Source organism: Oryctolagus cuniculus, chromosome 12 (genome assembly GCF_051225735.1).
Source record: "Oryctolagus cuniculus isolate XC-2025 breed Fujian yellow rabbit chromosome 12, ASM5122573v1, whole genome shotgun sequence".
NCBI lineage: Eukaryota > Metazoa > Chordata > Mammalia > Lagomorpha > Leporidae > Oryctolagus > Oryctolagus cuniculus.
Genome location: NC_142878.1, coordinates 82,433,459 through 82,456,674, shown reverse-complemented (window position 1 = coordinate 82,456,674; position 23,216 = coordinate 82,433,459). Strand labels below are relative to the sequence as shown.

At 45.3% G+C, this 23,216-nt stretch overlaps 1 protein-coding gene and 1 long non-coding RNA gene across 13 annotated transcripts in view; one reads left to right on the top strand and one right to left on the bottom strand.

The window, feature by feature from the left end:
- Positions 1–23,216, bottom strand: part of FAM81A (family with sequence similarity 81 member A) — an 80,511-nt gene that overhangs the window by 38,171 nt on the left and 19,124 nt on the right. For 6 of the 11 annotated variants that reach the window (XM_089310489.1, XM_089310491.1, XM_008268947.5 and 3 more), the window contains exons 2-3: positions 20,113–20,180; positions 18,863–19,136 (exon numbers count right to left, since the gene is read on the bottom strand). In XM_089310489.1, the coding sequence (XP_089166615.1) occupies positions 18,863–19,136; positions 20,113–20,159 (321 nt within the window). In that variant the 5' untranslated portion in view covers positions 20,160–20,180. Of the gene's footprint in view, positions 1–18,862; positions 19,137–20,083; positions 20,181–23,216 lie in introns of all 11 variants that reach the window. The other 5 variants (XM_070054300.2, XM_089310492.1, XM_051822350.3 and 2 more) reach the window with 1 other exon arrangement.
- LOC149123125 (uncharacterized) lies at positions 548–3,353 on the top strand. 2 transcript variants are annotated; one of them, XR_016218551.1, is made up of 3 exons: positions 548–826; positions 2,522–2,798; positions 2,983–3,353. It is a non-coding gene; the product is annotated as an uncharacterized LOC149123125 (long non-coding RNA). The 2 variants fall into 2 exon arrangements; XR_016218550.1 differs by having other exon boundaries at positions 567–826; positions 2,534–2,798; positions 2,983–3,350.

Here is a 23,216-nt window from a genome sequence, read left to right as displayed (position 1 = left end):
CTAGTCCCGGTTGGGGCGCTGGATTCTGTCCTGGTTGCCCCTCTTCCAGGCCAGCTCTCTGCTGTGGCCCGGGAAGGCAGTGGAGGATGACCCAAGTGCTTGGGTCTCTGCACCCGCATGGGAGACCGGGAGGAAGCACCTGGCTCCTGGCTTTGGATCAGCACAGCGCCAGCTGTGGTGGCCATTAGGGGAGTGAACCAACGGAAGGAAGACCTTTCTGTCTCTCTCTCACTGTCTATAACTCTCTCTTTGTTTATCTCTCTCAATGTCTAACTCTGCCTGGCAAAAAAATTAAAAAATATATGATTCATTTATTAAAATAAATGCTCAACAACAAAAGTAAGTAAATAAATATGAAGGCAAACCCTTGCTTGCTAATTTGGAGATTGCACCTACTGTTCTCAGCATTTCAGGTACCTTAACCCATTTAATCCTCCTCACACCGCATGAAGGAGGCACTTTATCATGCCCACGTCGCACACAGCGCAGTCTCTAAGAAGCGAAGCGCCTTGCTCCGCTGCATTTTTGTTTGTCTTCGCAGCTCACTGCCCGCTCATGGTTTACATTGCTCTTGTTGTCTTTGCTCCCCCTCCTTGCGCTCGGTCTGACAGGTTCCACCAGGCGGCCAGGTGCTCCTTCTCCTCCCTTGTTAGCTGGGGAGGAGGGGAGCGGGTTCCTGGACACTGTCCTCCGTTCCATGACTGGCTACTCACTGCTTCCAATTTGCACACATTTGCACGTCTCCTCCGGACCGTGCCTGCACAGCTTCCCCGGTGTGAGACCCTCAGCGCCCTTCATGCCTGCCAGCTTCACCCTTCAGCCTCAGGTGACTTATCTGGAAGAATGTTGCTGCCTTCCCTTCTTGCCCTTCCCACACTCCCAACTAGACTTTGCTATTGCAAGAATTCCAGCTGGACTATTATTAGCATTTTGCTTGCACAATGTCTCCTGTGTTCCACTGTTTTTTCTTTCTTAGCACTTTTGCTACATAGTCCCAGGCAGGGATCAATATACGCATACATGAAATGATACTGTTCTTTTGTTAAGGATTTCTGATGACAGCACATCTCCTTGTCATTTGCTCCTAACTGGGAGCTGTCTCCTGATGCACTCACTGCATTTTAGTTAGAGCCCTTTCCCTAGCACTTTCCTCAGAACAGGCACTTGGAAGAAAGAGCCTCTGAGTCTCCGCCATGCAGGGTGGCTGATAAATTGGTGGGATTCAGATTTCTCAAAGGAAAGACCTTTCCTCTCCATGAACTCCGACATTACTGGTGCATCTGGGGCTTCTTCCTCTAGCAGCAAAGTATTGACTCCCAATATCTAGAAGCTTGCAAGACTTTTTTTTTTTCTTTATGTGGATTTCAGGAATTTGGGGATGTGGTTTGTCCCCCAAAGGGTCATTCACCGCAAGCTTGGTTCTCACAGTGGCAGTGCTGGGAGACAGGTGGGGCTCAGTGGGAGGGGCTTAGGGCAATGAGGACGTGCCCTTGGAAGGAACTGTGGGACCCAGGTCTCTCTGGCTTCCTGTCTGGTGATGTGACTGCTCCCTCCTGCCATGCGGTACAATCGCCATGAGGCATTTACCACAGCCAAACTGACACCAGTGCCACAAGTGTAAATACGTAATATACTCCTGTTAGCTATCTTTTTCCTTTCCTTTAGGCTTTTTTTTTTTTTTTGGTAAGTATTATACACATATAGAACAGTGTGCTTCTGTACAGTTTTTAGAGTTTTCAAACTTCCTCGTAATAAGCAGAAGTCAGAGATTTGGGCAGTCTGTGTTTTCTTCATTGTGAACTTGCTTGGGGCCACAAGTAGAACGATAGTGACAGTAAAATGTCTATTACACTGAAAGAATTTTAGAATTTCCAGACCTATCTGCTACTTCCTGTAGTTTCCAGCTTTTTCTGAATGAACTCGCTCTATGAAGAAGAATGCTAAATAGTTACAATCACCTGTGAATGACAAAATGTTAGTCATCGGAGCATATTCCTGCAAGGAACTTCAGCTCTGACTAATCTGGTGCTGGCGCTCTCCCACTATGAAAAGGCGCTGGCGAGCTCTCTCTCTGGGAATAGGAAGTAACACCTAGTAGCTACACCTAATAGAAAGGAACATGTATTCTCCCTGTAAGCAATGCCTTCAATCTTTATAACCAGACAAAAGACCAGCGGTTCCCAACCACTGCCGGGCTGCATAAATACCACCAGGTGCAGCAGGTGCAGTGCTGCCAGGGATTAAGCTGCCTGCTGAGTCCCCCACATCCTGTATCAGATGCCTGTTCAAGTCCTACCTGCTCTGCTTCAGATCCAGCTTCCCGCTAATGTGCTTGGGAAACAGCAGCGGAGGACTTGAATACTTAAGTCTCTGCCACCCACAGGGGAGACAAGATAGGGTTCCTGGCTCCTGGCTTCAGCCTGGCCCAGCCCTAGCTGTTTGAGGCCAATTAGGAAATAGGTGAACCAAAAATGCAAGTTTCTCTCTCTCTCTCTCCCTGCTTTTAAAATAATTTTTTAAGATTATCTCCCAGGTGGCTTGTTACACAAATTCTCAGACCCCATCCCCATAAAAGTGAAGCTGGGGAACCCGCCCAGGAATGGAGATGTGCCTGGACTGCAGATGGCTCCTGGAGTAACACCGCATGCAACACTGTAGCAACAACAATGGCTCTAACCAGCCCTTCTTCCTTTGAATTGTTTTTTCAATCACTAAACCAAGAAAGTGGAAAGCAATTTGCAAAAGAAGAGCTAAAAATACTTAAACAACACATGTTTTTTAAAGGTTCGACCTTGCTGGTAAGCGGAGAAACAGGAAATAAATATCATACCATGATTATGAACCACTTGATGCAAGATGTTGCTAGTGGGGGAGGCTGTGTGAGGGCGACAGGCGGTGTGGGAGAACTCGCTGTACTTTCGGCTCAACTGCGCTGTGAATATGAAACTGCTCTCTAAAAAATATAGTCTATTTTTTTTAAAGGCATACCAGGGGCCAGTGCTGTGGCATAGCAGATAAAGCCGTCACCTACAGTGCCAGCATCCCATATGGGCGCTAGTTCAAGTCCCGGCTGCCCCACTTCTGATCCAGCTCTCTGCCATGGCCTGAGAAAGCAGTAGAAGATGGCCTAAGTCCTTGGGCCCCTGTACCCACATAGGAGATCTGGAAGAAGCTCCTGGAGCAACCATTGCGGCCAACTGGGAAGTGAACCAGCAGATGGAAGACCTCTCTCTCTCTCTGCCTCTCTCTGTGTAACTCTGACTTTCAAATAAATAAATAAATCTTAAAAAAATAAAAAGGCATACCATTTTCACTTATTTAAGAACTGAATATTTTTCATTTATAATAATAAAAGTAGGTCAAAATCAAAAAAGGCACAGTTGGCCCATCGTAGTATAACTATTCTAGAGAGACACACAGGAAAATACATTCATAAAGTTCATAACCTTTGGCCAAGTAAATCTGATTCTTGGAATTAATCTTAATGAAAATAATAAGAAAAATGACCCCAAAATGTATAAGAATGCCCTCATAGTGTGATATACAGACCAAGTATTTTATAAGGTGTATTATTATATGAACACTAAGAGATTCTTGAAGGACTTCTTAAAGCAAAGGAAAATGTGTACAATTTAATATTAAGCAGAAAGAGTGGGTATAAAATAAATACACAGCAGGACTCTAGAACGTAATCTCTAGAGTGGGATTATAGGTGATTCTTCTTTTTTGTATTTCCAACAAGGGGCATTCATTAGCTTTATAACCACACAAAATATGCTTTATTTTTTACCCTGTGTAAGAAATAAGCCCACTTAGCTTTCAGAATTCTTACACAGGTGGATAAGGTATTGCATTAGAAATGCTTTGCAGAGTACAGAGAAGAATTATACCTGAGCTTAACACAGGATTCATATTCATATTGCTCAAGTCATGTGCAGTGAGAAGGCAGTAGAGCGCTTTCTATTTAAAGGGATTTTAGAATGAAGCCTTAGAAAAACAGCCCCTCTGGAAAGTCAGCAATGTTCCCCAATTCGTCATTAATCAGCAATCAATTACATGATGTGTTGACTTTTAAAAGATCATATCCTTAAGGAAATCATCACTTCTCCATTACTGTCAATTCAGGAAAGTGTTTCTTGGGTGCCTACCACGTGCTGAGCGCCAGACACACTCTCAGGGAGCTTGAGAGCGGCAGAAAGGGCTACAGGGCGGCCCAAGTTCATAGAGCAAACACGCTTCACAGGCATAGAGAGCAGAGCCCAGCCACCCCGGAAAAGTGATGCTCTAAAGTCTTCATTTATTTTTTCTAAGACACGGCCTGTCTTTAAAGAACCTCCCTTCAAAGCAGAGAAGATGTGGGAGACCCAGGAGCAGCTCCTGGTTCCGGACTTCAGCCTGGCCCAGTCCTGACAGTTGCAGTTATTTGGAGAGTGAACCAGCGTATGCAAGATAGAGTTCCCCCTCTCTGTGTAACTCTGCCTTTCAAATGAATATATCAATCTTTAAAAAAAAAAAAAAGAAAAGAAAAAGAACCCCCCCCTCCTTCTCCCTGCCAAAGACAGCATGCAATAGGGAGCCTCAGTGGGCTGTGTCATGCTGTTCACACACACATGTTGGCAACCACACCCTGCGGATCCCCAAGCCACCTGGACAGGCCAGCCGAGGAAGAGACCCAGAAAGAAAGTGCTCATTCTGTGTTCCTAACCCTTCCCAGATAGGTAAGGATTTGGAAATGGAAGTACACCTCCAACATCACCTGCAGGAAGGCTCACTGCAGAAGGGGCAGGCCTTGTAAAGGCAGTCTCTTCCCACAGGGCTTTCCTTCTCTGCATGGAGACTCAAAACACCCTGGAGGGACAAGCAGTGGGTGCAGCGGGTAAAATGCCACAGCTTGTGACACTGGCATCCCATGTAAGAGTGCCACTTCACGTCCCGCTGCTCTGCTTTCCACCCAGCTCTCTGCTAATGGGCCTGGGGAGGCAGGGAAGATGGCCCAAGGGCTTGAGCCCCTGTTACCCACATGGGAGACCAGGATGGAGTTCCCAACCACTGGCTTTGACCTGCCCTAGACCTGGCTGTTGTGACCACATGGAGAATGAACCAGCAGATGGAATTCTTCTTAGATAAGTCTTTAAAAAAAATGCCAGAAGCTGGCACTGCAGCTGGCACTGTGGCCTCCATCTGCAGCGACCGCATCCCATACACCAATTCGTGTCCAAGCTGCTCCACGTCTAATCCAGCTCCCTGTTAATGGCCTGGGAAAGCAGCAGCAGATGGCACAAGTCCTTGGGCCCCTGCACCCTCGTGAGAGACCCAGAAGACGCTCCAGGTTCCAGGGTTCAGATAAGGCTAGCCCCGGCCATTGCAGCCATTTGGGGAGTGAACCAGTAGATGGAAGACCTCTCTCCCTCTCCCTCTCTCTCCTTCTGCCTATCTCCCTCTCTCCCCCTCCCTCTCTCCCTCTCCCTCTCTCCCTCTCTCCCTCCCTCCCTCTCCCCCTCTCTCCCTCCCTCCCTCCCTCTCCCCCTCTCTTCCTCTCCCTCTCTCCCCCTCCCTCCCTCCCTCTCTCCCTCTCTTCCTCTCCCTCTGCCTCTCTCCCTCTCTCCCCCCACCTCCCTCTGCCTCTCTCCCCCTCTCTCCCCCTCTCTTCTTTTCCTTCTCTCTCCTCCTCCCTCTCTCCTTTCCCTCTCTCTCTCCCTTTCTCCCTCTCTCCCTCCCTCCCTCTCTCTCTCTCCCTCTCTCCCACTCCCTATCAAATAAATAAATAAAATCTTCAAAAATGCCATTTAGGGTCATCCACATTCCATCTTGGAGTGTCTGGGTTTAAGTCCTTGCTCTACTTCTAATTAATATACATGCTGGGAGGCAGTGGTGATGACTGGAGTAGTCAGGTCCCTGCCACCCACATGGGAGACCCAGATTGAGTTGAGGCTTCTTGGCTTTGGCCTGGTCCAACCCTGGCTATTGCATACCCATCCTTTGGTTCATTCATTCCCTCTCTCTCCAACTTTCAAATTAAAAAAAAAAAAAAAAACTCCAGCTTCCTATGTCAAATGGCCTTTATGCTCCACCTGGATAGTCAGTGGGCCCTTAAACTTGCCAAGACCAAGACAGAACCTTCTACTCCACATGCAGGAAGTCCTGTCAGTTCTACCCACAGACTAAATCCAGAATCCGTGCCCGTCCCAAGCCTGCAGTCCCCTCCACCCTAACAAAAGCCGCCAGCACATCTTCCCTGGACTCCAGGGTGCTCTCGCCGCCTTCACTCACTCCCCGACAATCCCTTCTCCATGCAGGAGTCAGTACGATGCTTTCTGAAACACAAACAGGCCTGCAAGCTCCACCAGGGCTAGGGTTGTTCGTGTTCCTCACTAATATATCCCCAGCACCACGAGTATGAATGCATGGTGTTAACTCCTGAGCTGGCAAGTACATAATGGCTTCCCTTGTCCGAACTCCAGCCTTCTCACCACCGTGTTCCAGGCTTACGAGCCAGCCCTTTCTCTTGGCTCATGACACTCAGCACATTGGTCTTCTTTTTCCTCCTCATATACACCAAGCTACTTTCTGCTCATAGCCTTGCAACTGGCATTCCCTCCCGTCTGGAATGGGCTCCCTGTGTGTCTCCCCCTACCCTGGCTTGGCTGGCCTCTCCTGTCAGTCATCTGAAGAGCCCCATCACTCTCCACCCCATGAACTTAACAGAGCATCTGACACCATGAGCTAACATTCCCCTGATTACTTAGGGTTTACCACCTATAGTGCCACTAGAATGTGGAGTAGGGCTCCAAGCCTGGGCCTTGTCTGCCTAGGTCACTGCTATAATCCCAGTGCCTCTCAGTGGCAAATGGGGGAGTTCCTCTGTTAATTTAGCTCCATGTTAAAGGAACCAGTTTTCCAAGCTGAAGAATCAGAGATGGTCTCTAGCTGGTACCCAGAAGCCAACAGGTCCTTAAACACATGGCAGCTAAAATGTATGGGAGACAAGGCAGACACCAAAACTGCAATGTATTAACTTACCCTGAAACACCTCTGTCAACAGAATGAACAGATATTCAAAATTCCATTCAATTCACTACCTTCACCCTCTGGGGTCAAGTCCAGTGAGTAAAGCTAAAACAAAACAACAAAGCCACCAGATCCCTCTGGGGCTACGCCTGTTCCAAAGGACCCAGATCACTCAGCCAGGCTGAAATTCTCTCTTTAGGTAAAACAATTGAAGTCCAGGTGCCAGCACTCTCTACTCGTTAGCACTGCTGGATGCACACTGAACCAAGCTCCTGTCTGTCCATCCACGTACACATCCACATCACTGTCTACACCTTGTTTTTGACATGAGAAAACCCAATGCTGCCCTCATTAACTGAGTTCAGAAAACTCTTCAGTAGTCCTTTATTTATTTATTTATTTGATAGGTAGAGTTACAGACAGTGAGAGAGACAGAGAGAAAGGTCTTCTTTCCTCTGGTTCACTCTCCAAATGGCCGCAATGGCTGGGGACGCGCCGATCCAAAGCCAGGAGCCTCTTCCTGGTCTCCCATGCGGGTGTAGGGGCCCCAAGCACTTGGGCCATCCTCCACTGCCTTACCTGGCCACAGCAGAGAGCTGGACTGGAAGAGGAGCAACTGGGACTAGAAATGGCACCCATAGGGATGCCAGCGCCACAGGCAGAGGATTAACCTAGTGCACCATGGCACCGGCCCCAGTAGTCCATTTTCAAATTATGAAACTAGAAATCTATGTGTAACCTACTCAATTAGGCGCAGGCTTGATACAATTTCCCATAACCCAACTAGGTCAATGCCAACACTCCAAACCAGCTAGACATCATGAAGTCTCAGTATCCGGAATCCAGAAGCAGCTTTATAAATTCTAACCTGCCAAGGGACAGACTCCACTACCTGGCTCCACAAAAGCCAAAGACACAGTCAATGCCCAAAGGGACCTGGGAGTCCAAACTACCTCCCCAAGCCATCAAGCTGGATATAAGGGACAGCCTCCCAGCAACATAAGGGCTTCCAGGGCCTGGGCTTCCTGATATTGATAACCTCTTAAACCAAAGACAGTATGGATAATCCACACATGTATAATTCATAGTTGACTACATTACCTCTTGTAAATTTATAATGCTGATGATAATTTGTGGAAAGTTTCTGAGGAATAAATAATTGATGACATATTCCACAGCACAGGCAAATGGCTAATGGAGTCCATGGGTGGGGATGTACTGAAACAATGGATTCTTCCATTCAACATTTATCAAGCACCTACTGTGTACTAGTACACAGCAGTCCTCTGTGTTCACACTGGAACCTGCACATAGACTAATAATTACAGGGTTCTGGAAGGCACGATGACCTTGGAGCCTTTGATTACAGAACACTTATGGAGTTCCTTTTATTTGCTGGACACTGCACAGTGGGTGCTAAAAGCAGAAAAATTAACAACCAGTTCTCGCTTTTGAGGGTCACGTAGGCTAATGATTTGATGATATATATTTTACGTTTTCCTCTCTATATAACTGTGTTCAGAATTATATCTTCGAGAATTTTAAAGACATATCTAGGGACAGGCATTGAGGCACAGTGGGTTAATTCACCACGTGGGATGCCTGCATCCTGTACTGGAATGCCTGGGACCGAGTCTGCCTCCACTTCTGCTCCAGTGCCCTTTAATGCACACCCTGGAGGTGGTAGATAATGAGCCATGTATTTGAGTTCTGGTCACCCAGGGACAAATCCAGTTTCCGGCTCCTGGCTTCAGCCTGGCCCAGTTCCTACCAAGGGGGCCGTCTGGGGAGTGAATCAGCAGATAGAAGATCTTTCTCTCTCCCTCTCCCTCTCTTTCACTCTAGCTTTCAAATAAATAAATAAGTAAAATCTTTAAAAGACATCTCTAGGCAAATTTACCCAGATGTGGTATTAATATGTCTCAGTTTGACTAGTTCTATCAGGAGCCTAGAATGAGCTTTATAGCTTGAGAATGGCTTCAGTTTTAGATTGGTAATACAAAATCACCTGCAGGAAAACAAATTCCCAAATTCACTGAATGAATTGAAAAACAAGTATAAACCTGTAATGAAAATAATGAAAAGCCAGTCAACTCACAGAAGAAATTCAGGAAGAATCTAAACAAAATACACCTTTCACATCACTGAAATACAGTCTGAATATCTTCACATCTCTCTGCTTTAAGGATGCAAATATCACCTTTCATATCACCCACCCTCCCAATTTTTACATTAGTTAGAACTAAAGACTTCCTTTTAGTACTTTAAAAATATTGCTCTATGGTATGCTAGAAAAAAAAAATATTGCTCTACATCACTGTCATGGAGTTGAAGTTTGTGCCTCCCCCCAAAAAAAATTCCTAAGCAACAATCCTAACCCCCATTGTGATGGTACTGGGAGGTGGGACATGGAGGAGGTTATCAGGTTCCAAGAGTTGGAGCCTTGAGATGATTAGTGTCCTGAGGAGCAGAGGAGAGCACAAAAGAGGGGGTGTGGGTGTTTGGCCCACACATCCACACTGGAGTGCCCAGACTGGATTCCTAGCTCTGGCTCCTGATGCCAGCTTTCCACCAATGCCAACCTGGGAGGCAATGGTGATAGCCCAAGCAATTGGGTCTTTGTCATCCACATGATAGACCTGGAGTGTGTTCCTGGCTCAGGATCACTTTGGCCTGGCCAAGCCTCAGCCTTTGCATGCATTTGGGGAGTGAGCCAGTGGATGGGAGATCCCTCTCTAACACATGAAAACATTTTTACATAAAATTGTTTTGAAAAGGGGGGACATGAGCAAGGGGGACCTTGCTTTTGCTGTCCACTCTTTGCTGTGCAAGGGCACAAGAAGATAGCCATCCACAGACCAGGAAGCAGCGGCCTTGGAGCTTGGCATTCCCAGTCTCCAGAACTGTGGGAGATAAACTTCCATTGTTTAAGCCACTTGGTCTATGGTAATTTACCATAGCAGCCAGGATTTTCTTTCAATGAAGTCTGGCTACAATGTAGCAATTCTGATGTCTTATGAAATACCCTAATTTTGGTTATGTTAGGAACAAACACTTATGTTCATGATAACATATAAATTCATATAATTAGAGTTGCACAGTGGAATCTTAAATTTTTAAACTTCCTTGCTGCTACTTTAACATGATATATACTTATTACCAGTTATAAAAAAAGTAAACATTCAAACACCCAAAGTAATTTTTTTACCAAAATTAGATTTTACTGCTTTCCCTTTCTACAACAGAAATCATCTTTTCATTTGCAAAATTTGCACACTCCAAAAATATATGTAAATGGAAAAGAGTGCAGTCTAGTTAAGTCGAGAATAATCATTACATAAAACGTGTTTCAATGTTGGAAAAACAGCAAAATTGCAATTACTTGAAAATCCACCGTGTCGTAAATAGTTCAAAAGTCTGTCTTATAGACATGTATTTGGGGAAAAAGCAGCAGCAAAACCCTCAATGCCTGATGACTGGATCCTAGGTCCATCTGCTAATAACCCGAATTACTCAACTAGTTCAAGGGAACTGCCATCAAAGGGATAAGGAGGCGGGGGAGGGGGGAGGCCCCAGGGGGTCCTACAGACAGAATTACCTCATTTTGTGGACAAGTTCTTCCCAAAGGAGTAGAAATATTCAGAAAGCAGAGCCCTGCTGAATAACACAGCCTGTCACATTTGAGACTTGGCTGCATGAGATGAAGGTTCTAGAAGAGCTCCCAAGAGGCAAAGGAGAAAAGGAAAAGGAGCCTATGTTTGGAGTGTAGCCTCCTGGATCCAGTCTCAGCACTGCCCCTGGCTGGCCCGACACCGCAGGCCACTTCACGGGCCTGTCTGAAAAGGATGCCCCGTGCACACGTGACCACAGGGTCTCCTCTGGTCCTTCATGCTACCAGCAAATCCACCCCTGGCTCTACTCTAAAAGGGGCCGTTATTGGCTTAATAACCCCCGGCTACGTTTGACTGATGGTAAGGAGAGGGAGGGCCTTCGGGAAGTACAAGGCGGGGAGGGCTCCGCCCTCATGGGGACTTGGGCTCCTCGAGTCAGGCCCACAGCAGTGGGGGCACCCTCGTGCGTGTGCTGCCTCCTGGGAGGACTCAGCCTTCATCCCTTCTGCTCCCTGCGATGTAAGCCTGCAGCAAGAGGGCCCCACTGGACAGCAAGCGTGGGTACCTCAGTCTTGGACCTCCCACCTCCAGAACGGCAAGAAACAAACCTCTGTCCTTTAGGACCAAGCCCACCTCAGTACGACAGTGTAAGGACACAAACGGCGCAGGCGCACACAGCGCATTGCCCCAGACACTCCGACACCGAGCTGAGCAACGCGCCCGCGAGCAAGACCAGCTCCCTCTCTGAAAAGCCCACGCTCTACGAGGAAAATGAACCTGCAGAAACGGTGTTGGCCCTACTCAGTAAACATGACGGTGACAGTGGTGGTGCTGCGTGTTGGGGACACACTGAGGGAGAGGACATTGAACTTGGGGGGCAGGGAGGAACATGAGCAGCATTGAGGGCTGGGCTGCAGTCTTAAATTATTATTTAAAACTTGGTAGCATATAGCAACTACCAAAGGGAAAATAAATCCCTGGCTTGCACAGCTGCAACTCTTACAATGACAGAAAAAGTATTTTCCTTTGTTTTCTTTTTTAACAATTATTTATTTATTTGAAAGGCAGCGTTAGAGAGAGGGATAGGCAGAGGCAGAGAGAGCTTCCATCCACTGGTTCACTCCCCAAATGGCTGCAACAGCCAGAGGTGGGCCAGGCTGAAGCCAGGAGCCAGAAGCATATTTAGCCGGGTGTCCCGCACGGGTGCAGGAACCCAAGGACTTGAACCTCCTTCGGCTGCTTTCCCAGGTGCACCAGCAGGGAGCTGCGTTGGAAGCGGAGCAGGCAGTGTCCCAGGTGGTGGCTTACCCTGCTGCTCCACAGTACAGGCCTCCCAAAAAGTTAATTTAGTTATTTTCAAAGGGCAGAGTTAGGCAGTGCTTTGATCTGAAGGGGACGGTAACGTTAGACTAGTCTGGCTCCCTTCTCTAGTCTCTCCACCCACCAGAGCAAAGGGAGCCTCGCTGAGAACTCACAGGGAAACGCCGAGGGAGGAAATAATGGGTGTGGAGACACCATCTTCTAACTCGAAGTGCGGGAGTGGCTGTATTTTCCTGATAACATACGTCCTGGCCATTGGTTGAGGGGCTGGGCGCTGAGAATCCTCGCGTACGCCCATCACCGTGATCCTACCTCCCTCTAGCTCTGCGTGCAGGTGGCCACCAGCTTCCCAGCGCATCTGCAACCCTTTTCAGAACAGAAATGTTGGGGCTGGACCTCTCCAGTTCTGTGCAGCTCTCAACTTGGGGCTGCTGACTTAGTCAGATTCTCAGATAAAACTACTCCAGCACCCAAATATTCAACCAGAAAGACCATCCCAAACATAGGTATCACCTTCCCAACAACTACAGCAACCCGGTAAGCTTTCTATTGCCCTGATGTCAGGAGACGTCAACTGAAGCTGACTCTGGCTATTTCAATGGGAGAATGGGATCCACTGGAAGGACACAGGCACAGGCATTCAACAGCGAACCTGGGATCCAGACTCAGAAAAGGACACAAAGCTGTGAGTCTCCCACAGGCACAGCTGCTGCAGGGAAAGTACTTTGGCCACCTCCAGCCATTGGATCACCCTGCTCAGGACTGAAATTCCAGGCATGGAGTCTCCATGCTCTGGCCTAGGTTATGGACCCTAACCTCTTTTAGCTACAAGGGTGCTAATGGGGAGCAGGCAGTCGGCACAGGGGAAGCTGCCCCTTGGGAAGCCCACGCTGCACAGCAGCACACCTGGGTTTGTGTCCCAGCTCCGCTCTGCTCATGGGCACCCTGGGAGGCAACAAAGGATGCCGCAGGTACTTGGGACTCTGCCTCCCACGCGGGAGATCCAGAAGGAGTTCGGGGCTCCTATCTTCCGCCCAGCCCAGCCCTGGGGAGTCAGTCAGTATGCAGAAGATGTCTCTCTTTGTCTCTCTCTGCCTGTCCAATAAGCAAAAGTTTAAAGGGTGAGTAGGTGCCCTGAATAATGGCCTTTCCCGTCTGTATGTGGTGGGAGAAAGGTAAATCAAAAAGGAAAGAAAACTGCTGTGAGCCAGAAGTTGCAATGGATACCATCACTTCCCGAAGCAAGAAAGATGCACTGCATTCCCGGAGAAGAAGCCCCGAGCCAGAAATGTATAAAACAGGCCAGAAATGTCAGAATCCAGAAGATGCATGCACTCCAATCAGGGTACAGTTCTGGGTGAACCCCCGACCCTGGTAAACACATATGAGAAACTCAAAGAATAGCAAAAGTCGGTAACCATGAGGCCAGGACCACAAACCACAGGAGTGGTAAAAATTAGTAAGAAAGGAGATGGGGTGGGCATTGTGGTGCAGCAGGTCAAGCCACCGCGTGGGACACCTGCATCCCATGTCAAAGTGCTGGTTCAAGTCTCAGCTCCTCCACTTCCAATTCAGCTTCCTGTTAGTGCACCTAGGAAGGCAGCAGATGTTATTAGCTCAAGTGTCTGGGTCCCTGCCACCTAGGTGGGAGACATGGATTGAGTTCCAGGCTCTTGGCTTCAGTCTAGTCCAGCTCTGCTTGTTGTGAGCATTTGAGGAATGAACCACCAAATAGAAGATCTCTCCCTCTCTCGCTCTCCCTCCCTCTCTCTCTCACTTTGCCTTTCGAATAAATACAATCAATCTTTTTTAAAAAGACATTAACTATGCAAGTGGTAGCCATAAGAAGGTTCTAATAGTCATACTGCTATCGGACAAAACAGACCCTAAGACAAGAATTATGACAAGACAGACATTTTATGATAAAAGGGTCAATACATCAGGAAGATACATACAATTATAAACATACATGAACCTAACAAAATAGTGACAAATACATGAAGTTAAAAAATGACAGGATTGAAAGGAGAAATAGACAATTCACATTAAAATCAGAGATTTCAACAATGACAGAAAACCATTAAGAATACAGAAAGTCACACAACAATCTCAAAAAATTTAAAGAGATTAAAAATATACAAAGTATGTGTTCTGACCACATAGAATGAAATGAGACAAATCTGAGAAAACCCCAAATATCAGAATTATATAACATGCTTCTAAATATTACAAGGACCAAAGAAAAAAATCACAAAGGAAATTTTATAATATTTTGAATGAATGAAAACAAAAGTACAATATACCAAAATTCATGGAATACAGATAAAGCACTGTTTAGAGGACACTATATTGTTTTAAACCCCATTAGCAAAAATAAATAAATAAATAAAAGGGCAATCAATTACCTAAGTTTTCACCTTAAGAAATTAGAAAAACCAACTAAACCCAAAGCAAGCAGAAAAAAAGGAGTAATAAAGAGTTTAATTCAGTGAAACAGAAAACAGAAAAATAGAAAAATTAATAAAACTAAGTTGGTTCTTTAAAATAATCAAAGACTCAATATTGTTAATGGGAAATTCTCCTCAAACTAACCCAGCCATAAAAAGCAATCTGCCAAAACCACAGCAGACTCAATATAAACTGAAGGCTAATCTTAAATTTTATACCAAAAAAATTTTAATTTTATTATTAAATTTTAAATTTTATACAAAAGAAAGAATCTAGAATAGGCTAAATAATTTTGACAAGAACAGAGTAAGAGCACTTATAAGCTCTGATTTCAAAATGTACCCTCAAGCTAGAAATCAAAACAATGTGGTATTGACATAAGGAAAATCAAACAAATCAATGGAATCCAGAAATAAATCCTTACAGTTTATGGTCAGTTGATTTTCTACACAGGGGCAAATAGGAAAAGGACACATTTTCCTTGGATATCAAGATGAGAAAAATAGTAACTTAGATCCCTACCCCACATCATACACAAAAATTAACACAAAATAGATCAGAGAGTTAAATATAAAAACTAAAAGTTTTGAAGAAAATCTTTGTGACTCAAGGCTAATAAACAGTTCTTAAGACACAAGAATAAAGTTATAAGCCATAAAAGAAAAAAAAATCAATGTTGGATTTCACTGAAATTAAGAACATTTGTGCTTCAAAAGACAGCATTAGGAAAATAAAAATAGAAGGCACATACTGGGGAAAAATATTTACAAATCACATATCTGATAAGGGACTTGTGTCTAGAGTACTAATAAACTTATAAAGTTCTCATTAATAAGACAAATAACCCAATTAAATAACAGAAGCAATAACCCAACTGAAAAATGGGTTCTGATAAAAGCTACCATATGGATGAACCTTAAAAACCTCATGCTAGGGGTCAGCATTGTGGCATACCAGATAAAGCCACCACCTGTGATGCCTACATCCCATTTGGGCACCAGTTTGAGACCCAGCTGCTCCATTTCCGACCCAGCTCCCTACTATTGAGCCTGGGAAACAGTGGAGATGGCCCAAGTGCTTGGGCCCCTGTGCACATATGGGAGACTGCGATGAAGCTCCTGGCTCCTTGCTTCAGCCTGGGGAGTGAATCAGTGGATGGAAGATTCTCTCTCTCTCTCTTTCTCTCTCTCTCCCTTTCTTCCTCTGTTTAACTCTGATATTCAATAAATAAATAAGTCTTTAAAAAATACATGCTAAGTGAAATAAGCACAAAGCAACAAGTATTGTGTGATTCTACTTACATTAGGTAGATAAAATTTGCAAATTCATAGAGAAAGAAAACAACAGAGGTTATGAGAGCAATGTGGAGTTATTGTCTAATAGGAATAGAATTGCTGTTGGGGATGATCAATGAGTTCAGAAATGGATAATAGTGATGCTTGTACAACATTGTAAGTGTACTTAGTGTCACTGGATCATCTATTTAAAGTGATTAAAATAGTAATTTACCACAATGAAAAATGCAATTGTTGGGGCCAGCACTGTGGTATAGTAGGTTAAGCATCCGCCTGCAACACCAGCATCCCATAAGGGCATCAGTTTGAGTCTCGGCTGTTCCACTTCCAATCCAGCTCTCTGCTTATGGCCTTGAAAAGCAGTGGAGAATGGCCTAAGTGCTTGGGCCCCTGCACCTGCATGGGAAACCCAGAGAATGCTCCTGGATCGTGGTTTTTGATCAGCTCAGCTCCAGCTGTTGCAGCCATTTGGGGAGTGAACCAGTGGATGGAAGACTTTTCTCTCTGTCTCTCCCTCTCTCTGTAACTCTGCCTCTCAAATAAATAAGTAAATAAAAGGCAATTGTTTTAAAAGTGGGCAAAAGATTTATTTCATCAAAGAAGATATATAAATGACCAATAATTATATTGAAAGGTGTTCAACAGCATTAGCCATCAAGGGGATACAAATTAAAACCATCATGAGATGCCACTACGTATCAACTAGAATGACAATAATCAAAAAGATAATGCCAAGTGTGGGTGAATTTGGAACTCCGACACATTGCTGGTGGGAATGTAAAATGGTATAGCTACTCTGGATTTAAACCGTGGCTCACGAGGCTAATCCTCCGCCTGTGGTGCCGGCACACCGGGTTCTAGTCCCGGTTGGGGCGCTGGATTCTGACCCAGTTGCTCATCTTCCAGTCCAGCTCTCTGCTGTGGCCCAGGAGTGCGGTGGAGGATGGCCCAAGTGCTTGAGCCCTGCACCCGCATGGGAGACCAGGAGGAAGCACTGGCTCCTGGCTTCGGATCGGCGCGGTGCGCCAGCCTTAGCGGCATTTGGGGGGGTGAACCAACGGAAGAACCAACGAAAGGAAGACCTTTCTCTTTGTCTTTCTCTCTCTCTCTCTCTCACTGTCTAACTCTGCTTGTCAAAAATAAAAGTTAAATATAAGCTCACTATAAGACCCAGAAATTCCACTCCTATTAATTTACCCAAGAGAAATGAAAATATATTTCCAAATCAAAGACTAGTACACAAAGCTGTTCATAGCAGCTTTATTGATCATAGCTAAAAACTGAAGAAAAATCCAAAGGTTCATCAATTAATGAATGGAAAATGCAATATGGTACATCCATCCTTTCCACAGACCACGGGCAAGGGACAACAAAAGATCTCTGACACCTGCTAGGATCTGACTGGAACTCTAAGAGATTATGCTAAGTGAAAGATGCCAGGTGCAACAGACTTCATATTGAGTGCTTCCATTTACATGAAATGTAGAGAAGAGAAAAATATATAAGGACAAAAAGCAGATGAATGTCTGGGGCTGGAGCACAGAGGGAAAGCCTGCACACAAGTTTGCGTAAACTGGGGGTGAGGGAGGGGAGATAACACCCCCAGACTGAACTTTGTTAATGGCTGCACAATTCTACAAATTTACCAAAAATCATTTAATTCTACACTTACAGTGGCTGAATTCTTGTGGCATTTAAATTATAGCTCAACAATGCTGTTTAGGCTGGCACTGTAGTACAGTGGATTAAGTCACCACTTGGGACACTGACATCCATATTGGAGCGTCGGTTCAAGTCCCTCTTACTCCGCTTCTGATGAACAGAAGAGAAACGCTATTCCACGCTAATGCACCTGGGAAAGCAAGGGATGATGGCCCAGGTAGTTGGGTCCCTGCCATCCACATGAGAGATTATGATGGTATTCCAGGCTCCTGGCTTCAACCTGGTCTGGCTTGGTCCCAACTATTGTGGCCATCTGAGGGGATGAAACACATATCTGCCTTTCAAATAAATCTTTAAAAGATAATACTAAAAACTAAACTCAAGGAGCAGGCATTGTAGCACCGTGAGTTAAGCTGCTACTTGGGATGCTGACATTCATATCAAAGTGCCCAGTTCAAGTCCTGGTTACTCTGCTTCTGATCCAGCTTCCTGCTAATGCACTTGGGAGGTGGCAGATGGTTGCTCATGTACTTGAATCCCTGCCACAGGTAGGAGACCTGGATGGAGTTCCTGCCTCCTGGCTTCAGCCTGGACAAGCCCTGGCTGTTGCAGGCATTTGGAGAATGAACCACTAGTTGGGAAATCTTCCTCTCTCTCTCTCTCTCTCTCTCTCTGTGTGTGTGTGTGTGTGTGTGTGTGTCTGTCTGTCTTTTTCTCTCCCCTCTCCCTCTGTTATTCCACCTTTAAAATAAAATAAATAAATCTTTTAAAAACTGACAATAAGGAAAAAATGTGATTTAGCTTCAAGAAGCATATCGACATACTCCCCATGACCAGAAAGGTCTTCCTTAATCCAACCATGTATCTTTTATTCATATAGTTAATAATTACACGTGGATGAGACTGACACCGTGCAGTGAGGGAACCCAGGCCCCAAGTGACCTTAACGTTCCTGAACTAGATTGTGTGGTCCCTGGGCATGCTCAGCAAATGGCAGCAAAGTTACAGACTGTAAAAATAGACAAGAATAGCCTGATATTAGACCCATTTCAGAGAAAAATAGAGCAACAAAAGGGGAGTCAGAGAAGCAATTCAAAGACCGAAATTGCTGGAGTAACAAACTCTATTACATGCAATCATTATGACCTAGAAACATTTAATCTGAAGCAGCAAAGGCTGACTTAGTAATTGATTTAATAGCTGTCTTCAAAGACACAAAGGGTTTTATAGGAAACTATCTGAGTAGCTAGACCTCTCTCTCTCTCTCTCCACCGAGAGCCAAACAAAACAAAATGATTTAATAATCAGCCAAGCAAATTTAGATGAAATGTAAATAACACCGAAAGTAACTGCTATCGAATCCTGAAATAAATTTAACTGGGCTATTTGTGCAAGCAGTCTCCTTGGCACTCAGTGAGAACAGACGAGACAGACAGCTTCAGTCTGAACGCCTTCCGGCCTGGGAGGTGGGATGGGCCCCGGGGCAGCCGCTGTGGAAGGCAAGGCGGCGGCCCTTACCTCGATATCCCGGTTCAGCTGCTTCACGATGGCAGTTATGTTCCTGATGTGCTCCTCCAGGAAGAGCCGGGCCAGGCGGTCGCCTCCGCCCTTGTTCTGCATCTTCTGCAAGCTGCTGACGATGTCGTCCTTGATCCGGAAGGCGTGCTCGACCAGCGCGGCCGTGGTCTTCTCATGGCACAGGATCCTGTCTTCCAGCTGCTCCACGAGGCTCACGGACGAGTAGGGTGCCATGGTCAGGGACTGGCTGTGTCGGGGCATGGTTCTAACTCGCCTACGGAAGGGAATCGTGTGATGCCGGTTGTTCACTGCGGGCAGCAAGGTTTTTGCTTTTTTTCTAAGCCAAATTCAAGACTCCCCAAAGAAGGAAATACAAGTCATCTATCCCTACAAGCTAAGGGGGTTTGAGGCAGGGCTTCTGCACAGAAGACTCTTCTGCGTGAGTCAGACAGGACCTCTTAAATAATTGTGCCCAAACCCTTAAGGAGTGCTGGGGGCAGGCTCTGTGACCTCTGAGAACAAACGGCTAGAAGAACTGGGCACACAGAGATGCCCTCCCCGGCGTAAGCTATTATCTCCAGATCAGGCTTACTAACAGAATCCCCTGACATGCTCACCCCCCACCATGGAAGCAGTGCTTACAAATTCATATGTCTGCAGGGCCAAGCAGGCAACAGACATGAGCGCTGGGTGCTGGGTGCTGGAAAGGGCATCCCCCTGCTACAGGGAGCATGGGTCTACAGCACCCATCAGGGACCACCTGAGACTGTAAGGCCATTTTGCCAAAAGAGCCGGGAAATCCAGACTCGTAGTGGGAAGCTGCCTGATTTTTAACCACTGACGATTCATCTCAAAGTATTTAAGATCCTGCAGGCAGAGCGACGTACTTCCGTGAGCCCATTTTGGCCCGTGGGCACTTGCTTTGCAACCTGTTATTTCAAAGGGTTCACGAGGATGTTACCCTCCAGCCTCTCAAAGTTGTTTTACTGTTGCTGGGAAGGTCAACCGTCCCATCGGGCGGCTCTGAGATGTCTACCGTGGGGTCACTGAGTGGGCTACAGAGTCCTGCAGACTGGAAGCTGGGAGAGGGGACACAACAGTACTTCTCTCGCCCTTGAACAAAGCCATTCCTGGATAATGCAACAGCCACAAGGGTTCATTTAACACGCCCACCACACCCGCTAGCAGCCCTCTTGGGATTGGTGGAAAGGAAAAGTATACCTTAGATGCATATTTTCCATATATTATACCTTTCCTCGGTGACAAGAGAAGGAAGTACAGTGCTCCGTTGGGCCATTTTCTTTTTAATAATTCACATCTGTTGAAAAAATAAGCACTCAATTATTTAACAGTTCGTATCTAGAACTTGACCTCAAAAGCTTCTGATTAAGTTACTAAGTGGATCCTAAATTATGTGGGCATGCTGATCTGTCATATTATTAAAAGTCTTATGTCCTATATACGACATAAATAGCAAATGTTTCCAAATATAGAAAAAGGATAAGCAAAATCAAAGTGCTTCTGAAATTAATACTGCAAAGCCTTGGTAGAGAAATCAGCAAAGCTTGTTAAATAGAATTCCCTCAAGTTTCTTCAGCCAATCTGCATCTCAAGCTTGGGAAACCACTTTTATAGAAACAAAATACAGGGGCCAGTGTTGTGACACAGTGGGTTAAGCCACTGCCTGCAATGCTAGCACCCCATATGAGCCCCGGCTGCGGACCCCCTGCCCAAACTGTTCTACTTCTGATCCAGTTCCTTGCTAAGGCACCAGGGAAAACAGCAGAGGATGGCCCAAGTACTCAGGCCCCTGCCACTACATGGAAGACCCAGATGATGCCCCAGGCTCCTGGATTTGACCTTGTCTAGCCCCAGCTGTTGCAGCCATTTGGGGAATAAACCAAAAGACTCTTCTCTGCTTCTAACTCTACCTTTCAAATAAATCTTAAAAACAACAGCAAAATACTTTATTTAACTGGTTTATTCAGTCTTGTACTTCTTGTAGAAATCTGAAGCAAACTCCTTTAGTAAGTCTGATCTCAGGAAATTTAATAAATTCCATAGCAAAGGAAGAGTAGTTGTTTCTACATCAATCTTCAACACAAAAGCAAAATCAATGTGATCTGGTGTAGGGGAATCCATCTATCCCCAAAGAGAATGAGAGTGATAGTCTTCATCAAAACTTTATGATAAGATATAATTGCTCACTTTACACTCACGAGTGACATTTTGCATACGAGGATTTGATCATTACAACTCATTAGAGATCTGAACAACGCTACGGGCTTTTGAAAATGTTTCATTGCTGTGGCTTTCTCAGTACTGCCGTCGACTGGCTTAAACAGTGGATGCCTGGGAAGCACACCCTGACGCAGTAATCAGTCGGCACTGAGCTGCTGCAGCCACAGAGCGCTTCCGATGGACACCACTGTTTTGGCACCATCATTCCAGTGTTTTATTGTTAGAGTTTCAAAATGTGAACATTTTGCTTTCCTAGGCAAAGACCTTCAAGATTTAAACAAATTACACTTTAGGGAAAAAAAGGAAGTTCACGCCAAACAAGCAATGGTGTCTGAAGGAGTGTTTCAGTGTCAAAGAGAAGAGATGTCCGATTTAGAATCAATAAAATGAGGCCCATGTGGAGGATGTTAATATGTAGAATCTTGGCAATTTAAAGACATCAGACACCTTGGTTGAGATATTCATCTACAAAACAGCCCAATTAAGGAGCATTTAGTTGAGGGCCAGCGTTGTGATGCAGTGGATTAAGCTGCTGCAGGTTAAGCCATGGCAGCTCGAGACACAAGCATCCCATATGGGTGCCAGCTGCAGTCCTGGCTGCCCACTTCGGATCCAGCTCCCTGCTAATGGGCCTGAGAAGGCAGCAGAACACAGCCCAAGGACTTGGGCCTCTGCCACCCACATGGGAGACCAGAATGGAGTCTGTGGCTCTAGGCTTTCGCCTGACCCAGATCTGATTGTTTTGGCTATTTGGGGCATGAACCAGCAGATGGAAAATCTTTTTCTTTCTGTCTCTCTCACTCTCTCTCTGTTGCTATGCCTTTCAAATATATAAATCTTAAAAAAAAAAAAAAAAACTTAAGCATTTGTGAATGAATGGGGACTTCTGGCCTCCCCCTCTCTGAAGTTTGGTTCCTCCCTCTGTAACTATTCTTGAGCTACCGAAGCCCACCCGCATCGACATTCTGGAAAAGAAGTCACACACCGCTGACTGTGGGAGCTAGTTTGCCAGTAGCAAGGCTTCTCGCTGTCAAGTGCTGTGCATGCTCTCTGACAGGAGCTTCCTACGGTGTGAGTTCACAACACACAGAATCGGTGTTGTGTCACGACTGCACTGTGGACCTGCTCATCTGTCGGTTCCCTTGGTTTATCGGTATCATGATCCTTTGCCAGAATTGGGGGAATCTATGAGGAGTCTTCAACAAGGTCACAGGAAGTGCATATTAGGAAGATACTATGCACGGATTTCAAAAATATTCTGCACCAAAATTAATCTTTTCATTCCATTTGTTCCCAAACTTTTAGAAATACACACAGGTATCGCTAATGAATAAGGACTGATAATAAATAAAGCACTGGATTAGTAACTTCTCAAGCACGGATTCCAGCTCTTCCCATTGTGGATTCTGGCTTCTGTGCCTGGGCTGTCTCTGCCTATACATTTACAAACCTGATCTCTAATACTGCTAACAGGCAAGAGGGCCTACAACTTCGTCAGGCTGCTCTGTGTCGTATGCCGTTTTGATTGTGCCACGACTCACTGTTATCATAAGCCATCTCCACTTCATGAATTTAAAGAAATGGGTGAGTTAGGGAGGAAGAGACAAGTAAGGCAAGAAGAACTGAAGGAAACAGTTTTAAAAAGCAAAATCACACCACCCAGGGTATACAACATATCAGTAGACTTGCAGGTTTCACACAAAAGGAAATGCTATTATCAAAAAAAAAAAAAAAAAGAAGAAAGAAATGCTATTATCTAAATTAAAATCTGTTGCAACAAAAATTCTGTCTAGAAGGGAAAAGCAAACAGGAAGTAGATATACTCATATATAAATATGAATAATATTTTAAGGACCAAAGGAGACAACTAATTATTGTATTTTTCTAAGTAATGGGACACTGGGTAAAATACCTAATGATTTTAATGAAAAATGATACGGATTTAATAAATTAGGATGACAACTTAAACTGAAGAACTGAGTGCCAGTCATGTAAAAATGAAGTTTTTCAGTTCACTATTAAAATATAGTGCTGACATATTCTGCTGAGTGTCAGAGTAAAAAAAAACCACAGGAAAGCTCTTATGAATAAAGTGGTTGTAATTTGGTAGTTC